Source organism: Salvelinus fontinalis, chromosome 7, assembly GCF_029448725.1.
Source record: "Salvelinus fontinalis isolate EN_2023a chromosome 7, ASM2944872v1, whole genome shotgun sequence".
Taxonomy (NCBI): domain Eukaryota; kingdom Metazoa; phylum Chordata; class Actinopteri; order Salmoniformes; family Salmonidae; genus Salvelinus; species Salvelinus fontinalis.
In genome coordinates this window covers 50,906,653-50,927,513 of record NC_074671.1, presented here as the reverse complement: position 1 = coordinate 50,927,513, position 20,861 = coordinate 50,906,653, and the positions used below count along the sequence as shown (strand labels likewise).

The following is a 20,861-nucleotide window of genomic DNA, read 5'->3' as shown; positions in this document are numbered from 1 at the left end:
AGTCGATCTCCAGGTCAGTAAGGATAGTGAGTGGCAATTAAATACATTCATGAACTTCTGCATAACAAAGAATGGGTAAGTTGCGGAAAATAGTGTGTTTATTCTGCCAATAAGCACTATCAGAATATACATGTCTTTGATTTCATTTTGTGGATAAACCTATGGAATTTATGGCATTTAACAGAAGAAATGTAACAGTCAGAATATAAAATATCTCTTACAATTTCACATGTACCATAGAGTCACCATGACAGCAGGTTAGTTTGATTGTTCAATAAAATTAGTACATTTTATACAATGTCATCATATTTAAATTATACCTATAACAGTGTAACTTCAACACAAAAACAAAACATGAGCCATCCTCGATTGGGTTTGGTGCCAGCAACATATTTTCACAATCTTTGGTACACATTTGATCTTTGAAAGACTCCGACCAGGTAAAGTATAAACATTATAGTGCAGTAATTGACGCATCAAAACAACGCAACAATAGCCTAAGGCAAAAAATATAAAGGTCTATTTTTTTAACACATCACCGATGCAGTAAGAAGTGATTACACAGCAGAAGCAGTATGACACCACCGAACAACTGATGACATTGCTGTGAGGTGCAACATTTTAGCTCAGACTGACCATAGCATCAGGGCAGGCAAAGACAGCTGAGCCAGATTCAGCCACGAGCAGGGCAGAGCTGAGGCATCTAACAGCACTACAACTACAGTGTTGGATGCCCAGGCTTCCCTCACGTTGAAGTGAAAGCCTGAGACAGTACAAGTTTTTTTTTACCTGATAGCATTGGATGCCCAGTATCTGACTGGCTAAGAAACCAGTAGAAAGACAATGAATGTCTGGTTTCCAGTTTAGTTAAAGGAAGTAGTGGCAGCAAATTAAAAGCAGCACTATAATAGTCATCTCCAAAATGCATCACTGTACATGTGCCGGAGGCTTAGTGAGCAATAGAACCATAGTTAATTTCTCTTGATAAATATACCAAGTTAAATGGTAGTGCTATAGATGACATGTCTACCAAACAAGAAGCATGTTCACTAGTATAACAAAGGCCAATGAAATCCCTAAATTGCTTTTGATGCATAAGGCTACTGTTGGTGACATACATCCCTTAATATGACAGTCAGTACTTCTCTCCCATCTCCACTTGCCTGCGTGTGTGTGTGTGTGTGTGTCTTCCATGCTTCCTTCATTTAATCCTGCATGTAAGACTAAACCAAGCATCTCTCTCAAACATTACTGATGTCCTCCTGAGATGGCCCGTTACACTCGTCCTCAGGCAGTGTGAACCGGATGGCTCGGCTTTTCTCCCAACCCCTCCTGATACGACTCAGCCGGAGAGCCACGCATGGCAGGGACAGAACCAGCCTCCCTAGCAGCACAGCCAGCGGCAGGGCCAGCACCAGCAAGAAGGTGGGAGGGAGGTAGAAGCGATACTGCCCCGGGTCCAAGCCCCGGTCCCAGCCGTAGGTCAGCGTGTGGAGGGTGGCCATCAACAGGGCCATGTAGCCCAGTCTGGACTGGAGGGGAGAAAGAGAGAGGACCATGATAATTAATAACTTTCTTGAGTTGAACTGAATCTGGGTGATAGCCGGCTTCAGATGTACTCACTACAAAACCTGTTAAGGCTAGGGGGTGCTGTTGTCACTATTTATGGAAATCGTGTAATTTTTGAAACGGCTTCCTACAAAATTCTTGATCGTACAATATGCATATTATTATTATTATTGGATAGAAAACAGTCTATAGTTTCTATAGCCGTTGAAATTTTGTCTCTGAGTGGAACAGAACTCATTCTACAGCAATTTCCCTGACATGGAGTCAGATTTCACACATTTTGACCCCTGTTCTGGAGTCAGTTTTAAGGCCACTGTTATTGCTATGAGTATACGGACACTGCTTACGTCTTCCCCTGGATGCCTTTACGTGATGACGCTTTGAATGGTATCGATTGCCCAATCACAGCCCCTATAAAACAAAAACACGTGTAGGTAGGAACTCTTTTCTAGGTGCGTCAGGCGCGCGGAGGACACCGACCTACTGTTTTTCCAAGCATTAGTGTAGCCAGTTATATTTCTCCTGTCATGTTTCTACTCGTTAAAGGAGTTAAAAACATCATAAGGTAGTTAATTTAAAGCGTTTTATAGCAATTTATATCCGTTTAGTGCGATTTTGGGACATTTATTTCTGAGACGCTGTGAATCTCTGGGCACCGTTCCAGTTCATGCCGAACGCAATGTGCATTTCTACATGGCAAGAGGACAGCTTTCGACCAAAAGACGATTAGACCCAAGAAAGGATTCTTTGACCAAGATTCTGATGAAAGAACAGCTCAAAGTAGGAACAATTTCTTATGATAAATCGTGTTTCTGTCGAAAAATGTTAATGGCTTAGGACGCCATCTTTTTTGACGTAGCTTCGCTTGGCGCAAACTGTATTGAAAAGTAAGGATAATTTAAAAAAAATGTAATTCCGTGATTGTATTAAGAATTAAATTGTCTATCAATCGCTGTTCACCCTATATTTTTTAGTCACGTTTATGAGTATTCATGTATACGACTAGATCACTGTCTAATATGGCGCACGACATTTTCTGACCAGCTGGGCTACTTTTCTCATTGTCTAACCATGATTTTGGTGGCTAAATATGCACATTTTCGAACAAACTGTATATGTATGTTGTAATGTGATGTTACAGGAGTGTCATCTGAAGAATTCTGAGAAGGTTAGTGAAAAAATTAATATATTTTGGCGATGTTTACGTTATCGCTCTCTTTGGCTAGAATCAATGCTGGGGTAATGTTTGCACATGTGGTATGCTAATATAACGATTTATTGTGTTTTCGCTGTAAGACACTTAGAAAATCTGAAATATTGTCTGTATTCACAGGATCTGTGTCTTTCGATTAGTGTATGCTGTGTATTTTTACGAAATGTTTGATGATTAGTAGTTAGGTAAACACGTTGCTCATTGTAATTATTCTAGTCCATTTGTGACGGTGGGTGCAATTCTAAACTATGACATCTACCTGAAATATGCAAATTTTTCTAACAAAACCTATCCTATACCATAAATATGTTATCAGACTGTCATCTGAGGAGGTTTTTTCTTGGTTAGTGGCTATCAATATCTTAGTTTAGCCGAATTGGTGATAGCTACTGGTGTTGGTGGACAAAGAAAAGATGGTGGATTATGCTAATGTGTTTAGCTAATAGATTTACATCTTTACATATTGTGTCTTCCCTGTAAAACATTTTAAAAATCGGACATGTTGGCTGGATTCACAAGATCTGTGTCTTTCATTAGCTGTATTGGACTTTAATGTGTGAAAGTTAAATATTAAAAAAAAAAAATTGGGGGGGAATTTCGCGGCTCTGCCTTTACAGTGGGGGGGGGGGGGGGGGGTGCCGCTAGACAGGTTAATTTGGTTTGAAATCCATATTTTTTTATTCAATACAATGTCAGGTCGTGAGATCTGATGGTGATGGCCAATTTCAAATCAAATCAAACTTTGTCACATGCGCTGAATACAACAACTGTAGACCTTACTGTGAAATGCTTACTTACAAACCCTAAACCAAAAGTGCAGTTCAAGAAATAGAGTTAAGAAAATATTTACCAAATAAACTAAAGTAGAAAATAAAAGTAACACAATAACGAGGCTATATACAGGGGTACAGATTATCGAGTCATCTGTACATGTAGGTAGGGGTGAAGTGACTATGCATAGATAATAAACAGTGAGTAGCAGCAGTGTACAAAACAAATGGAGGGGGGGGGGGGTCAATGTAATAGTCTGGTGGCCATTTGATTAATTGTTCAGCAGTTTTATGGCTTAGGGGTAGAAGCTGTTAAGGAGCCTTTTGGTCCTAGACCTGGCGCTCCGGTATCGCATGCCGTGCGGTAGCAGAGAAAACAGTCTATAACTTGGGTGACTGGAGTCTCTGATGATTTTATTGGCTTTCCTCTGATGCCGCCTATTATATAGGTCTTGGATTGCAGGAAGCTTGGCCCCAGTGATGTACTGGGCCATACGCACTACCCAATGTAGCACCTTACAGTCAAATCCCCAGGAGTTGCCATACCAGGCAGTAATGCAACCTGTCAGGATGCTCTCGATGGTGCAGCTGTAGAACCTTTTGAGTATCTGGGGACCCATGTCAAATCTTTTCAGTCTCCTGAGGGGGAGAAGGTTTTGTCGTGTCCTCTTCACGAATGTCTTCGTATGTTTGGTCCATGATAGATCGTTGGTGATGTGGACACCAAGGAACTTGAAACTCTCAACCAGCTCCATACAGCCCCGTTGATGTTAATGGGGCCTGTTTGGCCCGCCTTTTCCTGTAGTCCACGATCAGCTCCTTTGTCTTGCTCACATTGAGGGAGAGGTTGTTGTCCTGGCACCACAATGACAGTTCTTTGACCTCCCTATAGGCTGTCTCATCGTTGTCGGTGATCAGGCCTACCACCGTTTTGTCAGCAAACTTAATGATGGTGTTGGAGTCGTGTTTGGCCACGCAGTCGGCGGCCGGTCAGGAAGTTCAGGATCCAGTTGCAGAGGGAGGTGTTTCATCCCAGGGTCCTTAGCTTAGTGATAAGCTCATGGCCACTATGCTGTTGAACGCTGAGCTGTAGTCAATGAACAGCATTCTCACATAGGTGTTCCTTTTGTCCAGTTGGGAAAGGGCAGTGTGGAGTGCGATTGAAATTCCGTCATCTGTGGATCTGTTGGGGCGGTATGTGAATTAGAGTGGGTCTAGGGAATCCGGGAGGATGCTGTTGATGTGAGCCATGACCAGCCTTTCAAAGCACTTCATGGCTACCGACGTGAGTGCTACGGGGCGGTAATCAATTAGGCAGGTTACCTTTGCTTCCCTGGGCACAGGGACTATGGTGGTCTGCTTGACACATGTAGTTATTACAGACTCAGTCAGGGAGAGGTTGAAAATGTCAGTGAAGACACTTGCCAGTTGGTCTGCGGATGCTTTGAGTACATGTCCTGGTAATCCATCTGGCCCCGTGGCTTTGTGAATGTTGACCTGTTTAAGGGTCTTGCCCACATCAGCTACCGAGAGCGTTATCACATTAGTCAACCAGAACAGCTGGTGCTCTCGTGCATGCTTCAGTGTTGCTTGCCTTGAAGCGGGCATAAAAGGCATTTCGCTCGTCTGGAAGGCTCGCGTCACTGGGCAGCTCGCTTCTGGGTTTCCCTTTGTAGTCCGTAATAGTTTTCAAGCCCTGCCACATCCGACGAGCGTCAGAGCCGGTGTAGTAGGATTCAATCTTAATCTTGTATTGATGCTTTGCTTGTTTGATGGTTCGTCTGAGGGCATAGTGAGATTTCTTATAGGCGTCCGGATTAGTGTCACACTCCTTGAAAGCGGCAGCTCTAACCTTTAGCTCGATGCGGAATTTGCCTGTAATCCATGGCTTCTGGTTGGGATATGTATGTACGGTCACTGTGGGGATGATGTCGTCGATGCACTTATTGATGAAGCCGATGACTGAGGCGGTATACTCCTCAATGCCATTGGATGAATCCCAGAACATATCCCATACTGTGCTAGCAAAACAGTCCTGTAGCGTAGCATCCGCGTAATCTGCACACTTCCGTATTGAGCAAGTCACTGGTACTTCCTGCTTTAGTTTTTGCTTGTAAGCAGGAATCAGGAGGATAGAATTATGGTCGGATTTGCGAAATGGAGGGCGGGGGAGAGCTTTGTATGCATCTCTGTGTGTGGAGTAAAGGTGGTCTAGAGTTATTTTCTTCTGGTTAAGTTTGCCTGCATTAAAGTCCCCGGCCACTAGGAGCGCCACTTCTGGGTGAATATTATATTAAACATTAAAATACACTTACAAACTCTTGAAATTATTATAAACCCCCCCCCCCCCAATACATAGCCAATCAAACCCCTTTAATGAAAGACTAAATGCAAATGAAGTTGGCCTACCCAGATGTACAGAACACCTGGGAGATGATTGTTGACCTTTGAACCTTCTACATAACCTTTTAATAACTCAACATCTTAGTGAGGTGAAAGGAAGTGGTGATTTGAGTGGTATATTATATGTGCAGTATATTAGCTCATCATGGAAGCACGAGTGTAGTAAAGAGGCCCAAGGGAACAGTATGACCTACAAGCTCAACATTTGTCCTTAATGAGCCCCTGTAGTCAGCATGTGTGTGTGTGTGTCTGTGTCCGTGTGTGTGTGTTCCCTCTAATTATTAGCACAGTACAGGGCACTACAGAGAGCAGCTGAATTATAATTACCCTTGACAGGTGGGAAGGTTCAGTCGTGACTCACCCATTTCATCCTCATCCCTAAATATACACGGAACAAAAATATAAACGCAACATGTAAAGTGTTGGTCCTGAGCTGAAATAAATATTCCCAGAAAATATCCATACACCAAAAAAGTGTATTTCTCTCAAATGTTGTGCACAAATTTGTTTACATTCCTGTTAGTGAGCATTTCTCCTTTGCAAAGATAATCCATCCACCTGACAGGTGTGGCATATCAAGAAGCTGATTAAACAGCATGATCATTGCACAGGTTCACCTTGTGCTGGGGACAATAAAAGGCCACTTTAAAATGAGCAGTTTTGTCACACAACACAATGCCACAGATGTCTCAAGTTGAGGGAGCATGCAATTGGCATGCTGACTGCAGGAATGTCCACCAGAGCTGTTGCCAGATAATTGAATCTTAATTTCTATACCATAAGCTGCCTCCAATGTCGTTTTAAAGAATTTGGCAATACGTCCAACCGGCCTCACAACCGCAGACCACGTGTAACCACGCGAGTACAGAACCTCCACATCTGGCTTCTTCACCTGCGGGATCGTCTGAGGGGGGTGCATCTGCCTGTAATAATGCCCCTTTGTGGAGAAAAACTCATTCTGATTGGCTGGGCCTGGCTCCCCAGTGGGTGGGCCTGGCTGCTAAGTGGGTGGGCCTACGCCCTCTAAGGCCCACCCATGGTTGCACTGCTGCCCAGTCATTTGAAATCCATAGATTAGGGCCTAATTTATTTATTTCAATTGACTGATTTCCTTATGAGAACTAACTCAGTAAAATCTTTGAAATTGTTGCATGTTGCGTTTATATTTTTGTACAGTATACATGTGTATTACTTAAAATACTTAATGTATCTAATTTTACCAATAATTATACAAGGCTCTGTTAAGAGTCAGTTCGAGTTAATAGTTCCTAATACCAGCCTAACTCACTTAAAGCGATGGTCGTCTGTCGTCCGCGCTACAAATCAGCCGGACTGAACTCACTACACTGTCTGCCTGGCTGCAAGCTTAAGGGACTGCAGGACTGTAATCTTGATGGAGAATAATGCTCAAATGTTTTACTGCGGCTTCGGGCTGTAGGCAGACAGGCCATTCTGACAGGCCAAGCAGAACCCAGGCCTTTTATCACACGGACTAGCAGCATGTGACTAATCTGGCACCGACTGGATCAGCTTAGCATACATATGAAGGGAAAGTTCTAAACGCTCCAAAGGAGGACAAATCCCTGGAAAATGGAACCATAATAGTAAAGTTCTCCCTTTATGAATTCCGCGGCATGCGAGAAGAGTTGACACACACAGCTCAGAGGTTGTCTTTCTACAGTAGGCTACAATGTTAATTTGTTTCGCCAGTCTTTGACTGCTTCATTGAACTACTGCTCATGTACACAGAAAAGGTGTCCGTGCAAATGTGCTGACCTGTATAAAGCTGAACTCCCTCCAGTTGAGCGAGTTGCCCACGGTGGGCAGTGAGGAGATAGCCAGCAGAGAGAGCAGGCCCAGGGCCAGGATGCCTATAGACAGATACAGCTCCATCCTCCACACCTCCTCCTCTACCCACGAGTCTTCCTGGACTGCCTTCACCTGCACAGTAAATACACATTGTTGCTTACTGTGATGTCAGGTGGTTACACTATGAATAAGCCATTACAAATGTTTTACTATATTGAAAACATTTTAAATGCTGATGAGTTGTAATGTTTTTAATGCTTTAGAACTATACATTTATAATTCTATACTAATTCATTAATAGTATGTAGGCTAAACTATTTATAAATAGTTTACTGATGCTTATCTCACCTGTTTGAAGGCAGCGTTGAGCAGATTGTAGCGAGCAGACCTGCGCATGGGCAAACACAGGCTGTAGACGGCGTGCAGCGCTGCGCAGAGGAAGGCACAGAGGCCCAACTGCTTCCGCTGCTGCAGCCAGCGATCCAACCAGTTGGGGAAACGCCTGTACTTGGTGCCCCACGACAGCTGCAGGAAGGCAGCCACGAGACCGGGCAGGTAGACCAGAGCCAGGGTCACCAAGGCCACAGAGGGGAGTGTCACGTTTACCACCTCCACCGGAATTTTGTAGAATGTGCTCTTCCCTGCCGTGGCGTACGGGTGGACGACGTCACGAAGGAAGTTGTAGGCGTAGAAGAAGAAGAAGAGGCCGAGGGTGGAGAGACATGGGACGCGCCACGAGGGAAAGAGGTACAGGGGGGTGTTCTCTATCTCCTGGGCAGAGGAGAGGCGGCCCATGTCAACAGGGATGAAGCCAAGACTGCGGCAGATCTGGAGTACAGCGCTCTTGGCCCTACTACTGTCACTGCAAATCAGCACCTGGATAGTAAAGAGGCGAGTGTCACAGAAGAGTGTCAGGGAAGGGAATCTTCACCAAGGAGAACCCAACTGAAGAGACACGATACTTTACCAATAGCCTACATCACATAGTTTAGCTACAACAACACCATATGACCAACACCTGTGATAATATGGTTGCAACATGAGAATGTGTGAAACATGTAACATTACATAAACTGTGGACATTGTCCGGTTTAGAGCAAAAAACTATAAAACAGTACATCCAAATGTAATTCAGAGTAGTAATGTATGTCTGTCTTCTCTGGCACTGTTGTGTGTGCAGAGGACTTAGGCTTTACCTGTCTGCTGCCGTCCCTTGGCCCCGTCTGCAGGCTCCAGGCCGAGATCACATTGAAGGCCTTCACCACATTGCTCTCTGGGAAGATATTGGCCAGCTGCTCCGCATAGGACTGCTTATCCCTGTTGATCTTAGTACCATTACTAACATCCACCAGAGTCTTCCCCACTAGCGGCTCCCTCAGCCCAGCCAGGGTGGAGTAGTGCTCGGGGAAGAGGGCCACGAACACCAGGTCGGCCTGGGTGGCAGCCTGGTGCTGGGTGGTCACCTCAGCCTCCTCGGGAAAGAGGGAGGCACAGCGCTTGGGGTTGCGGCTGCCCACCACCACCCGGTACCCAGAGGCTACCAGCCTGGTGGCTAAGGAGCGGGAGAAGTCACCTGTGCCCAGGATGCCAACCAAGGGGGTACCTGGATCGGAAATTGAGGTTTTGAGGTGTCTGGGGCTGGCACCACCAAGTATAAGAGGCTTCTTCATCTCCTCATGGGGCATCCTGTCCTGAGCTGAAAAAAACGAAAGGTCGCTAACATTGTAAAATGTCTATCAATAGACAATTGTGTCTGTGCAGCACTCAATGTAAAGATGATGTTGTTATTGACAAACTAACACTGATGTACTACTTGGTTCAACTGGCAAACTAGCTAGCTAATGCAACCTGCTTTATAACTGCTATATTAACTGGCTAGCGAACTTAATACTACTACTACTACTACTACTACGCTAGCGAAGTTACTAGCTAGACATCCTTTATTTGTGCACACCTCAATACTTAGACATTGAGGTATTGCAGCCATGGCTGCGCATATTTATATTATAGCTAGCTAACGTTACTCCTGCTCAAAGGAGAGCGAACGCTAAGTTACTTAGCTAACAGTTAGCTAGCAGGCTACCTACCTGTTCTTGCTTGGTTGAACGCAATGCTACGTTAGCTAGCTAACTTTTTGCCCAAAAATACAGAACACGGAACTACCAACTCTTTTCGACAAACTTGGTCAACTTCTAAAAATGTCCAATGTATACTTTAACTAACTAGCTACAGCAAAACAGTAGCCACAAATTATTGTTGAATTCATGTTGTTTGGCTCACCTCGTTTCTTGACGTCTGTGTATTTTTGTCTTGCGCTCATAACTTTGTGACTCAGAAATCCGTCCCCGCCCTAACCGCCCCCTCTGTGTGAAGAAGATAAGTTCTTCCCCAAACTGACATGAGAGTTGGCCTACAGTAGGCTAGGACTGGCCATTAATTTAACAGTAGCAACAGTATACGTTATCCCTATCAAGAAGACAGTAGTCAACCCATAATTAACATGGTTCGAAAAGCTCTGACTTATGTAAATTGATTGCAGTGTCTGTAGGTATTTAGGATTTTTCTTTCAATATGTTCTCTGTGGTGCATTCGTTTTACATTGGATGTTTGGCTTGCTGTATCACAAGTTTATTTTCCATGAGGATCTTAAATGCTGTTGTTAAAAGTCAGCCCTGGGATTTACTGTAAATAAAAAATATAGGCCCACTAAAAGTAAAAGGGAGATTTGACTGCAGGTCAGAGGCTGTCAACACTTGTTCATCAGTCTGCCTTTGCCAGCTGTATAAGGTTAAATGTATCCTTCAGGCTTACATGGTTTCACCTGTCTCTCTCTACTCACTTAACCTACATTTGTCAATTTTCTATCCATTTGTAAATTATAGTTATTGATGATAATTGATTAACATATTTGACCTATGACTATGACCTATGATGGAGATATTGTAATCTAATTTTGGAAAGTCACGTGACAGTGATTGCGCACTATGTTTTGACATGAGTAGGCTACATCTAAATGTTATGTGACTCCATTGCCATGACTTTCCTATGTCAGACCACCATATATTGCTGCAGCATTTAAGGCCACTTTAAACTCTGACTTTACACTCCGAGATCCGTTATGGCATCAGTGTTTGTGGTTAACTTTCATCTCAGCCGATAGCTCTATCTGGGCTCATGTTGGATGCCAGGCATGTCCGAACCATTTCCCCGCCTGCCTTGCTCCCAAGCCCTGGCTGCTCCGCCACATTACTGTAATCTTCCTGGCTCCATCGGTCAAGATGAGCTCGTAAAGCTGGGATTTCTGTGGAAAGCCTCAGCCTTGATCACAAAATCACACAAATATATGACCATCGGCAGCCTTTAACTCGTCCGTGACTGATTTGGAGTGTAATATCACACTAATCCATCTTGTAATCTATAAATCACAGAGCATTTCATGTGATTTATTGGAAATAAATGACTGTCTTTGATACAGGACCAATGTTTCTTCATGAAGATTGTATACATATTTCACATACATTAACCTATGTTTCAGTCTATTTCAACATGTAAGATTTCCCTTCATGCCAACAACTGTAAGACTGCATTTGCCTACCAGCAGCAGAGAACCATTGCCTCATTCAGTTTACTTACAGTGAGGGGCTAAGTCATTTCTCTTCTACAACATGTTTTAAGTGTATAATGTAAAGACTTGATTTGTAACAGAACAAGGGACTACCGGTCACTCTGTGACCTTTAGGGTCAAAGGTCAACAGAGATCCGCCCAAGTCTAAAAACCTTTGTCCACGTCATCCACTGGCACCACGTCATCCACTGCCCAAATCTGTCTCCCAAACTGAGGACGTGTTGTCTTTATGAGCTGGGCAGTGGGCGCTAATGCAGCCCAGGGGACCATGACTCTGTGAGTCAGTCTCACTGCATCAGATAACGCAGACTGGGCTGGAGAACTGGGTCAGGCTAGAGTTGGAGCCTGGGAGCAGACATGTACAGCCAGCAGTACCAACTCATGGTCAACGTATTGACAATGGAACACTTTGGTGCTTCAAAATTGGACACATACACAGACAGTAGCCCAGATCAACGTAAAATTCAGTGTTTACCTGGGATTTTGCTGATGATATTTCAATGGGCATTGCTCATTTGAATCACATGATTTCAAAAAATCTATTGCATTGTACCCTATGTCAATCTGCATGTTCCTAACTAAGGTTGGATATACTGTACTGGGCTATGTGACATTTGATTGAGTCCTCTACCTCCATTGGCCTCTGAAAACATAGCATCCTCCTAACAAGATGGGTGATTAGGGAAATTGTACCCTATGAATCTACGACAGGGCAGTGGTCGGTTCATTGCAATGACCTCCATAGCATGGATAGTGGTGCGCCCTGCCTCCCTCTTTCCATGGGTGTATTGTTCAAATCCCTGGTAAAGGTCACATCAGCAGCCATGTGAGTAATGAGGCAGTAAGCATTTATCCTTTGTTGATGGAAACAAATGTGTTTATACTGAACTGGGCGGAGCACAGAGAGAGTTCAGTTTCACTTGTGCTATATGAAACAGGTCCAACTTAATATAAAATTGATCCTCACATTCGTTTTTCTTCAAGATCTACACAATCAGATAAAAGCTCATAGATTTAACTTGTATACTTTTGTGAGTGGTGTATTTCTTTGATTGGTTGAAATGTAATGGATGCTATATATAGAAAACAGAGGGGAGTTTTGAGATCCATTATACACATTGTGGATCGTATAAGAACCAGTGTACCGGAGTTTCCTTTTCCTTTTCGAACACAACAGCCTGCCTTTTCTTTGGCCACTCAGAAACTTAGTTATGCAGTTATACAGATGTGTGTAAACCATGTCCTGTTGTCCTTTTCTTTGGCCACTCAGAAACTTAGTTATGCAGTTATACAGATGTGTGTAAACCATGTCCTGTTGTCCTTTTCTTTGAGGAACTGTTTCATCTTGACTTGAAATGACTAATACAAACCTACATACTTTGATGACCACTAATCTCTTTACGTGTATGTTTTCAGTGACCTGTTACTATATCATTTTGGATGATCGAGATTATAGAGATATTCAGACAGCTAAAGTAATAACATGAGATTGAATCTGTCTTGGAGATACCCAGGCCTGTTGATGATGAAATTATAGCTCAAATCCACCCACATCCCACATCAGAAAAACTGTTTTCTGCCCCTCCCAAAAGATAGAATTTCTAGATAATTGGCCCTCTTTCTGGGACTCACCCACAAACAGGACCAAGCCTGGCCTGTTGAGGAGTGTCGGACTCCATCCAAGCTGGAGGGGTGCTCTCATCTTATCTACGAACATAGACAGGGCTCTAACTCCACTAGCTCCACAATGAAATAGGGTGCAGGCCAGGCAGCAGGCTATTAGCCAGCCTGCCAGCTTAGTGGAGTCTGCCTTTAGCACAGTCAGTGTAGTCAGCTCAGCTATCCCCATTGAGACCGTGTCTGTGCCTCGACTTAGGTTGGGCAAAACTAAACATGGCGGTGTTTGCCTTAGCAATCTCACTGGAATAAAGACCTCCTCCATTTCTGGCAGTATTGAAAGAGATTGTGATACCTCACATCTCAAAATAGGGCTACTTAATGTTAGGTCCCTCACTTCCAAGGCAGTTACGGTCAATGAACTTATCACTGATCATAATCTTGATGTGATTGGCCTGACTGAAACATGGCTCAAGCCTGACGAATTTACTGTGTTAAATGAGGCCTCACCTCCTGGTTACACAAGTGACCATATCCCCCGCACATCCCGCAAAGACGGAGGTGTTGCTAACATTTATGATAGCAAATTTCAATTTACCCACCCAAAGAACGACGTTTTCGTCTTTTGAGCTTCTAGTCATGAAATCTATGCAGCCTACTCAATCACTTTTTATAGCTACTGTGTCACGTTCCTGACCTGTTTTCTGTTATTTTTGTATGTGTTTAGTTGGTCAGGGCGTGAGTTGAGGTGGGCATTCTATGTTTGTGTTTCTATGTTTAGGTCATTGGTAATTAGCCTTATATGGTTCTCAATCAGGGACAGACCTTTCCTCTGATTGAGAACAATATAAAGGTAGGCTGTTCACACTGTTTGTTTGTGGGTGGATGTCTTCCGTGTTTGTGTCTGTGCACCACACGGGACTGTTTCGTTCGTTTGTTTGTTTGTGTAGTCTGTACCTGTTCATGCGTTCTTCGTGTATATGTAAGTTCTCTAGTTCAGGTCTGTCTACGTTCGTTTATTTGTTTTGTAGATTGTTGAAGTATTTTCGTGTTTTCGTCTTTACTTTAATAAATATCATTATGTCATATCACAACGCTGCGCTTTGGTCCAATCCCTACTCCTCCTCTTCGGACGAAGAGGAGGAGGACAACCGTTACAGAACCACCCACCAACCATGGATCAAGCAGCGTGAGAGGAACCTGCAGCAGCGGCCAAAGAACCAGGACTCGTGGACTTGGGAGGAAATATTGGACGGAAAGGGACCCTGGGCTCAACCAGGAGAATATCGCCGCGCCAAAGCTGAGCTGGAGGCAGCGAAAGCAGAGAGGCGGCGTTTCGAGGAGCTAGCTCGGAAGCAGGAGAAGGATCTGGGCTACACTACGTGGGAGGAGATCGACAGGTGGGCGATCGACCCAGGGCGAGTGCCGGAGCCCGCCTGGGATTCTCTGGCGCAGTACGAGGAGGGATACCGGCGAATGGAGGCAGCACGACGACGCGGTAGGAAGCCTGTGAGTAAACCCCAACATTTTCTTGGGGGGGGTGGGGCTAAAAGGGAGAGTGGCGAAGTCAGGTAGGAGACCTGCGCCCACTCCCTGTACTTACCGTGGAGAGCGAGAGTACAGGCAGACACCGTGTTACGCAATAGAGCGCATGGTGTCTCCTGTACGTGTGCATAGCCCGGTGCGGGTTATTCCACCTCCCCGCACTGGCAGGGCTAGATTGAGTATTGAGCCGGATGTCATGAAGCCGGCCCTACATATTTGGCCACCAGTGCGTCTCCTTGGGCCGGCTTACATGGCACCAGCCTTACGCATGGTGTCCCCGGTTCGCCTACATAGCCCGGTGTGGGTTATTCCACCTCCCCGCACTGGTCGGGCGACGGGGAGTATACAACCAGGTAAGGTTGGGCAGGCTCAGTGCTCAAGGGAGCCAGTACGCCTGCACGGTCCGGTATTTCCGGCGCCACCTCCCCGCTCCAGCCCAGTACCACCAGTGCCTACACCACGCACCAGGCTTCCAGTGCATCTCCAGAGCCCTGTTCCTCCTCCACGCACTCTCCCTGTGGTGCGTGTATCCAGCCCAGTGCCTCCAGTTCCGGCACCACGCACCAAGCCTCATGTGCGTCTCCAGAGCCCTGTACGCACTGATCTTTCTCCCCGCACTCGTCCTGATGTGCGTGCCCTCAGCCCGGTACCACCAGTGCCGGTACCACGCACCAGGCCTATAGTACGCCTTGAGAGTCCAGTGTGCCCTGTTGTTGTTCCCCGCACTAGCCTGAGGGTGCGTGTCTTTAGCCGGGGCCTCCAGTTCCAGCACCACGCACCAGGCCTACAGTGCGTCTCAGCCGGCCAGAGTCTGCCGTCTGCCCAGCGGCGCCTGAACTGCCCGTCTGCCCAACGGCGCCTGAACTGCCCGTCTGCCCAACGGCGCCTGAACTGCCCGTCTGCCCAACGCCGTCTGAACTGTCCGTCTGCCAAGCGCCGCATGAACCGCCCGTCTGTACTGAGCCTGCAAAGCCGCCCGTCTGCCATGAGCCTTCAGAGCCGTCCGCCAGACAGGAGTCTCTAGAGCCTTCCGCCAGACAGGAGCAGCCAAAGCCTTCTGCCAGACAGGATCAGCCAGAGCCTTCCGCCAGACAGGATCAGCCAGAGCTAGAGCACAGGACTGGAGACACGCACCTCAAGGCTAGTGCGGGGAGCAGGAACAGGGCACACTGAGTTATCAAGGCGCACTATAGGACTAGTGCGTGGTACCGGGACTGGTGGTACCGGGCTGAGGGCACGCACCTCAGGACGAGTGCGGGGAGAAACTGCGCCAGAGATCAGCCAGAGCCATCAGCCAGACAGGATCAGCCAGAGCCTTCCGCCAGACAGGATCAGCCAGAGCCTTCCGCCAGACAGGATCAGCCAGAGCCTTCCGCCAGACAGGATCAGCCAGAGCCTTCCGTCAGACAGGATCAGCCAGAGCCGTCAGCGAGCCATGACCAGCCAGAGCCGTCAGCCGGCCATGACCAGCCAGAGCCGTCAGCCGGCCATGACCAGCCAGAGCCGTCAGCCAGTCCGGAGCTGCCCCTCAGTCCGGAGCTGCCCTTCACGTCGGAGTTGCCCCTCATTCTGGTGTTGCCCCTCATTCCGGTGTTGCCCCTCATTCCGGTGCTGTCCCTCATTCCGGTATTGCCCCTTAGTCCGGTGCTGCCCCTTAATCCAGTGGGGTTAATTTGGAGGGTGGTCATTGGGAGGAGGCTAAAAAAGCGGGGTCTTATTATGGTGGGATGGGGACCACGCCTAGAGCCTGAGCCGCCACCGTGGACAGATGCCCACCCAGACTCTCCCCTAGACTTTTGGTGGTGCGTCCGGAGTTTGCACCTTGAGGGGGGGTCCTGTCACGTTCCTGACCTGTTTTTTGTTATTTTAGTATGTGTTTAGTTGGTCAGGGCATGAGTTGAGGTGGGCATTCTATGTTTTGTGTTTCTATGTTTAGGTCATTGGTAATTAGCCTTATATGGTTCTCAATCAGGGACAGGTGTTTGACATTTCCTCTGAGAACCATATAAAGGTAGGCTGTTCACACTGTTTGTTTGTGGGTGGATGTCTTCCGTGTTTGTGTCTGTGCACCACACGGGACTGTTTCGTTTGTTCGTTCGTTTGTGTAGTCTGTACCTGTTCATGCGTTCTTCGTGTATATGTAAGTTCTCTAGTTCAGGTCTGTCTACGTTCGTTTATTTGTTTTGTAGTTTGTTGAAGTGTTTTCGTCTTTACTTTAATAAATATCATTATGTCATATAACAACGCTGCGCTTTGGTCCAATCCCTACTCCTCCTCTTCGGACGAAGAGGAGGAGGACAACCGTTACATACTGTTTACAGGCCTCCTGGGCCATATACAGCGTTCCTCACGGAGTTCCCTGAATTCCTATTGGAACTTGTAGACATGGCAGATAATATTCACATTTTTGGTGACTTTAATATTCACATGGAAAAGTCCACAGACCCACACCAAAAGGCTTTCGGAGCCATCATCGACTCAGTGGATTTTGTCCAACATGTCTCCGGACCTACTCACTGCCACCATCATACTCTGGACCTAGTTTTATCCCGTGGAATAAATGTTGTGGATCTAAATGTTTTTCCTCATAATCCTGGACTATCGGACCACCATTTTATTATGTTTGCAATCGCAACAAATAATCTGCTCAGACCCAAACCAAGGATCATCAAAAGTCGTGCTATAAATTCTCGGACAACCCAAAAATTCCTAGATGCCCTTCCAGACTCCCTCCGCCTACCCAAGGACGTCAAAGTACAAAACGTTAACCACCTAACTGAGGAACTCAATTTAACCTAGCGCAATACCCTAGATGCAGTCACACCCCTATAAACAAAAAACATTTGTCAGAAGAAACTAGCTCCCTGGTATACAGAAAATACCCGAGCTCTGGAGCAAGCTTCCAGAAAATTGGAACAGAAATGGCGCAACACCAAACTGGAAGTCTTCCGGCTAGCTTGGAAAGACAGTACCGTGCAGTATCGAAGAGCCCTCACTGCTGCTCGATCATCCTATTTTTCCAACTTAATTGAGGAAAATAAGAACAATCCTAAATTTATTTTTGATACTGTCGCAACGCTAACTTAAAAGCAGCATTCCCCAAGAGAGGATGGCTTTCACTTCAGCAGTGATAAATTCATGAACTTCTTTGAGGAAAAGATCATGATCATTATAAAGCAAATTACGGACTCCTTAAATCTGCGTATTCCTCCAAAGCTCAGTTGTCCTGAGTCTGCACAACTCTGCCAGGACCTAAGATCAAGGGAGACACTCAAGTGTTTTAGTACTATATCTCTTGACACAATGATCATAATAATCATTGCCTCTAAACCTTCAAGCTGCATACTGGACCCTATTCCAACTAAACTACTGAAAGAGCTGCTTCCTGTGCTTGGTCCTCCTATGTTGAACATAATACGGCTCTCTATCCACCGGATGTGTACCAAACTCACTAAAAGTGTCAGTAATAAAGCCTCTCTTGAAAAAGCCAAACATTGACCCAGAAAATATAAAGAACTATCAGCCTAAATCGAATCTCCCATTCCTCTCAAACAATTTGAAAAAGCTGTTGCACAGCAAGTCACTGTCTTCCTGAAAACAAACAATGTGTACGAAACGCTTCATTCTGGTTTTAGACCCCATCATAGCACTGACACTGCACTTGTGAAGGTGGTAAATTACCTTTTAATGGCGTCAGACCCAGGCTCTACATCTGTTCTCGTGCTCCTAGACCTTAGTGCTGCTTTTGATACCATCGATCACCAGATTCTTTTGGAGAGATTGGTAACCCAAATTGGTCTACACGGACAAGTTCTGGCCTGGTTTAGATCTTATCTGTCGGAAAGATATCAGTTTGTCTCTGTGGAGGGTTTGTCCTCTGACAAATCAACTGTAAATTTTGGTGTTCCTCAAGGTTCCGTTTTAGGACCACTATTGTTTTCAATATATATTTTACCTCTTGGTGATGTCATTCGGAAACATAATGTTAACTTTCACTGCTATGCGGATGACACACAGCTGTACATTTCGATGAAACATGGTGAAGCCCCAAAATTGCCCTCGCTGGAAGCCTGTGTTTCAGACATAAGGAAGTGGATGGCTGCAAATGTTCTACTTTTAGACTCGGACAAAACAGAGAAGCTTGTTCTAGGTCTCAAGAAACAAAGAGATCTTCTGTTGAATCTGACAATTAATCTTGATGGTTGTACGGTCGTCTCAAATAAAACTGTGAAGGACCTCAGTGTTACTCTGGACCCTGATCTCTCTTTTTGACGAACATATCAAGACTGTTTCAAGGACAGCTTTTTCCATCTACGTAACATTGCAAAAATCAGAAACTTTCTGTCCAAAAATTATGCAGAAAAATTAATCCATGCTTTTGTCACTTCTAGGTTAGACTACTGCAATGTTCTAGTTTCCGGCTACCTGGATAAAGCACTAAATAAACTTAAGTTAGTGCTAAACACGGCTGCTAGAATCTTGACTAGAACCAAAATTTTTTATCATATTACTCCAGTGCTACCCTCTCTACACTGGCTTCCTGTTAAGGCAAGGGCTGATTTCAAGGTTTTACTGTTAACCTATAAAGCGTTACATGGGCTTGCTCCTACCTATCTTTCTGATTTGGTCCTGCCGTACATACCTACAAGTACGCTACGGTCACAAGATGCAGGCCTCCTTACTGTCCCTAGATTGTCTAAACAAACAGCTGGAGGTAGGGCTTTCTCCTATAGAGCTCCATTTTTATGGAATGGTCTGCCTACCCATATGAGAGATGCAGACTTGGTCTCAACCTTTAAGTCTTTATTGAAGACTCATCTCTTCAGTAGGTCCTATGATTGAGTGTAGTCTGGCCCAGGAGTGTGAAGATGAACGGAAAGGCTCTGGAGCAACGAATCGCCCTTGCTGTCTCTGCCTGGCCGGTTCCCCTTTCTCCACTGGGATTCTCTGCCTCTAACCCTATTACAGGGGCTGAGTCACTGGCTTACTGGTGCTCTTCCATGCCGTCCCTGGGAGGTGTGCGTCACTTGAGTGGGTTGAGTCATTGACGTGATCTTCCTGTCTGGGTTGGCGCCCCCCCTTGGGTTGTGCCGTGGCGGAGATCTTTGTGGGCTATACTCGGCGTTGTCTCAGGATGGTAAGTTAGTGGTTGAAGATATCCCTCTAGTGGTGTGGGGGCTGTGCTTCGGCAAAGTGGGTGGGGTTATATTCTGCCTGTTTGGCCCTGTCTGAGAGTATCGTCGGATGGGGCCACAGTGTCTCCCGACCACTCCGGTCTCAGCCTCCAGTATTTATGCTGCAGTAGTTTATGTGTCGGGGAGCTAGGGCCAGTCTGTTATATCTGGAGTATTTCTCCTGTCTTATCCGGTGTCCTGTGTGAATTTAAGTATGCTCTCTCTAACTTTCTCTCTTCCTTTCTCGCTCTCAGAGGACCTGAGCCCTAGGACCATGCCGCAGGACTCCTGGCATGATGACTACTTGCTGTCCCCAGTCCAGCTGGCCGTGCTGCTGCTCCAGTTTCAACTGTTCTGCCTGCGGCTATGGAATCCTGACCTGTTCACCGGACGTGCAACCTGTCCCAGACCTGCTGTTTTCAACTCTCTAGAGACAGCAGGAGATGTAGAGATACTCTGAAGGATCGGCTACTGAAAAGCCAACTGACATTTATTCCTGAGGTGCTGACCTGTTGAACCCTCGACATCCATTTTGACCCTGCTGGTCACTTATGAACATTTGAACATCTTGGCCATGTTCTGTTATAATCTCCACCCGGCACAGCCAGAAGAGGACTGGCCACCCCTCATAGCTTGGTTCCTCTCTAGGTTTCTTCCTAGGTTCTGGCTTTTCTAGGGAGTTTTTTCTAGCCACCGTGCTTCTACATCTGCATTGCTTGCTGTTTCAGGTTTTAGGCTGGGTTTCTGTACAGCACTTTGAGATATCAGCTGATGTAAGAAGGGCTTTATAAATAAATTTTATTTGAAATTTGATATGTCTGGATCTGACAGTGTGCCAGCAGCCAGCATCAGCTCATGTCCTCCACGTGTTAGTTTATCAACAATGGGACTCTGATAGTGTTGGGTTGAATCACCCTTTTCGTGTCTGAGATAGAGATAATTTTTTCACTTGCAATGGTGGAAAAACCAGCACATCAAAAACTATGTCCATCACCTTATTTGTGTGGGTTTATTCCTCTTAGAAAAACCTACCAATTTCACAGCAATACAAACATCTAAACTGGCTACTGTTTCACACATCATTTTGGTGTCTTTGGTATCCAACGGACTGATAGTGTGGGATTGCTAGGTTAAAA

The 20,861-nt window shown here is 45.6% G+C and overlaps 1 protein-coding gene across 3 annotated transcripts; it reads right to left on the bottom strand.

The window, feature by feature from the left end:
• Positions 1-76: 76 nt before the first annotated feature.
• Positions 77-10,166, bottom strand: LOC129859641 (metalloreductase STEAP3-like). Of its 3 annotated transcripts, XM_055929679.1 has the most exons (6): positions 10,045-10,166; positions 8,961-9,460; positions 8,113-8,640; positions 7,732-7,896; positions 6,283-6,333; positions 1,444-1,532 (listed from the first exon to the last, which is right to left on the bottom strand). In XM_055929679.1, the coding sequence occupies exons 1-5, from the start codon at positions 10,082-10,084 to the stop codon at positions 6,328-6,330; spliced, it is 1,239 nt and encodes a 412-aa protein (XP_055785654.1). In that variant the 5' UTR covers positions 10,085-10,166; the 3' UTR covers positions 1,444-1,532; positions 6,283-6,327. The 3 variants fall into 3 exon arrangements, with proteins under 3 accessions (XP_055785652.1, XP_055785653.1, XP_055785654.1); XM_055929677.1 differs by lacking the exon at positions 6,283-6,333 and having other exon boundaries at positions 77-1,532; positions 10,045-10,143; XM_055929678.1 differs by lacking the exons at positions 6,283-6,333; positions 10,045-10,166 and adding an exon at positions 9,852-10,035 and having other exon boundaries at positions 77-1,532.
• Between the last annotated feature and the right edge of the window lie 10,695 nt (positions 10,167-20,861).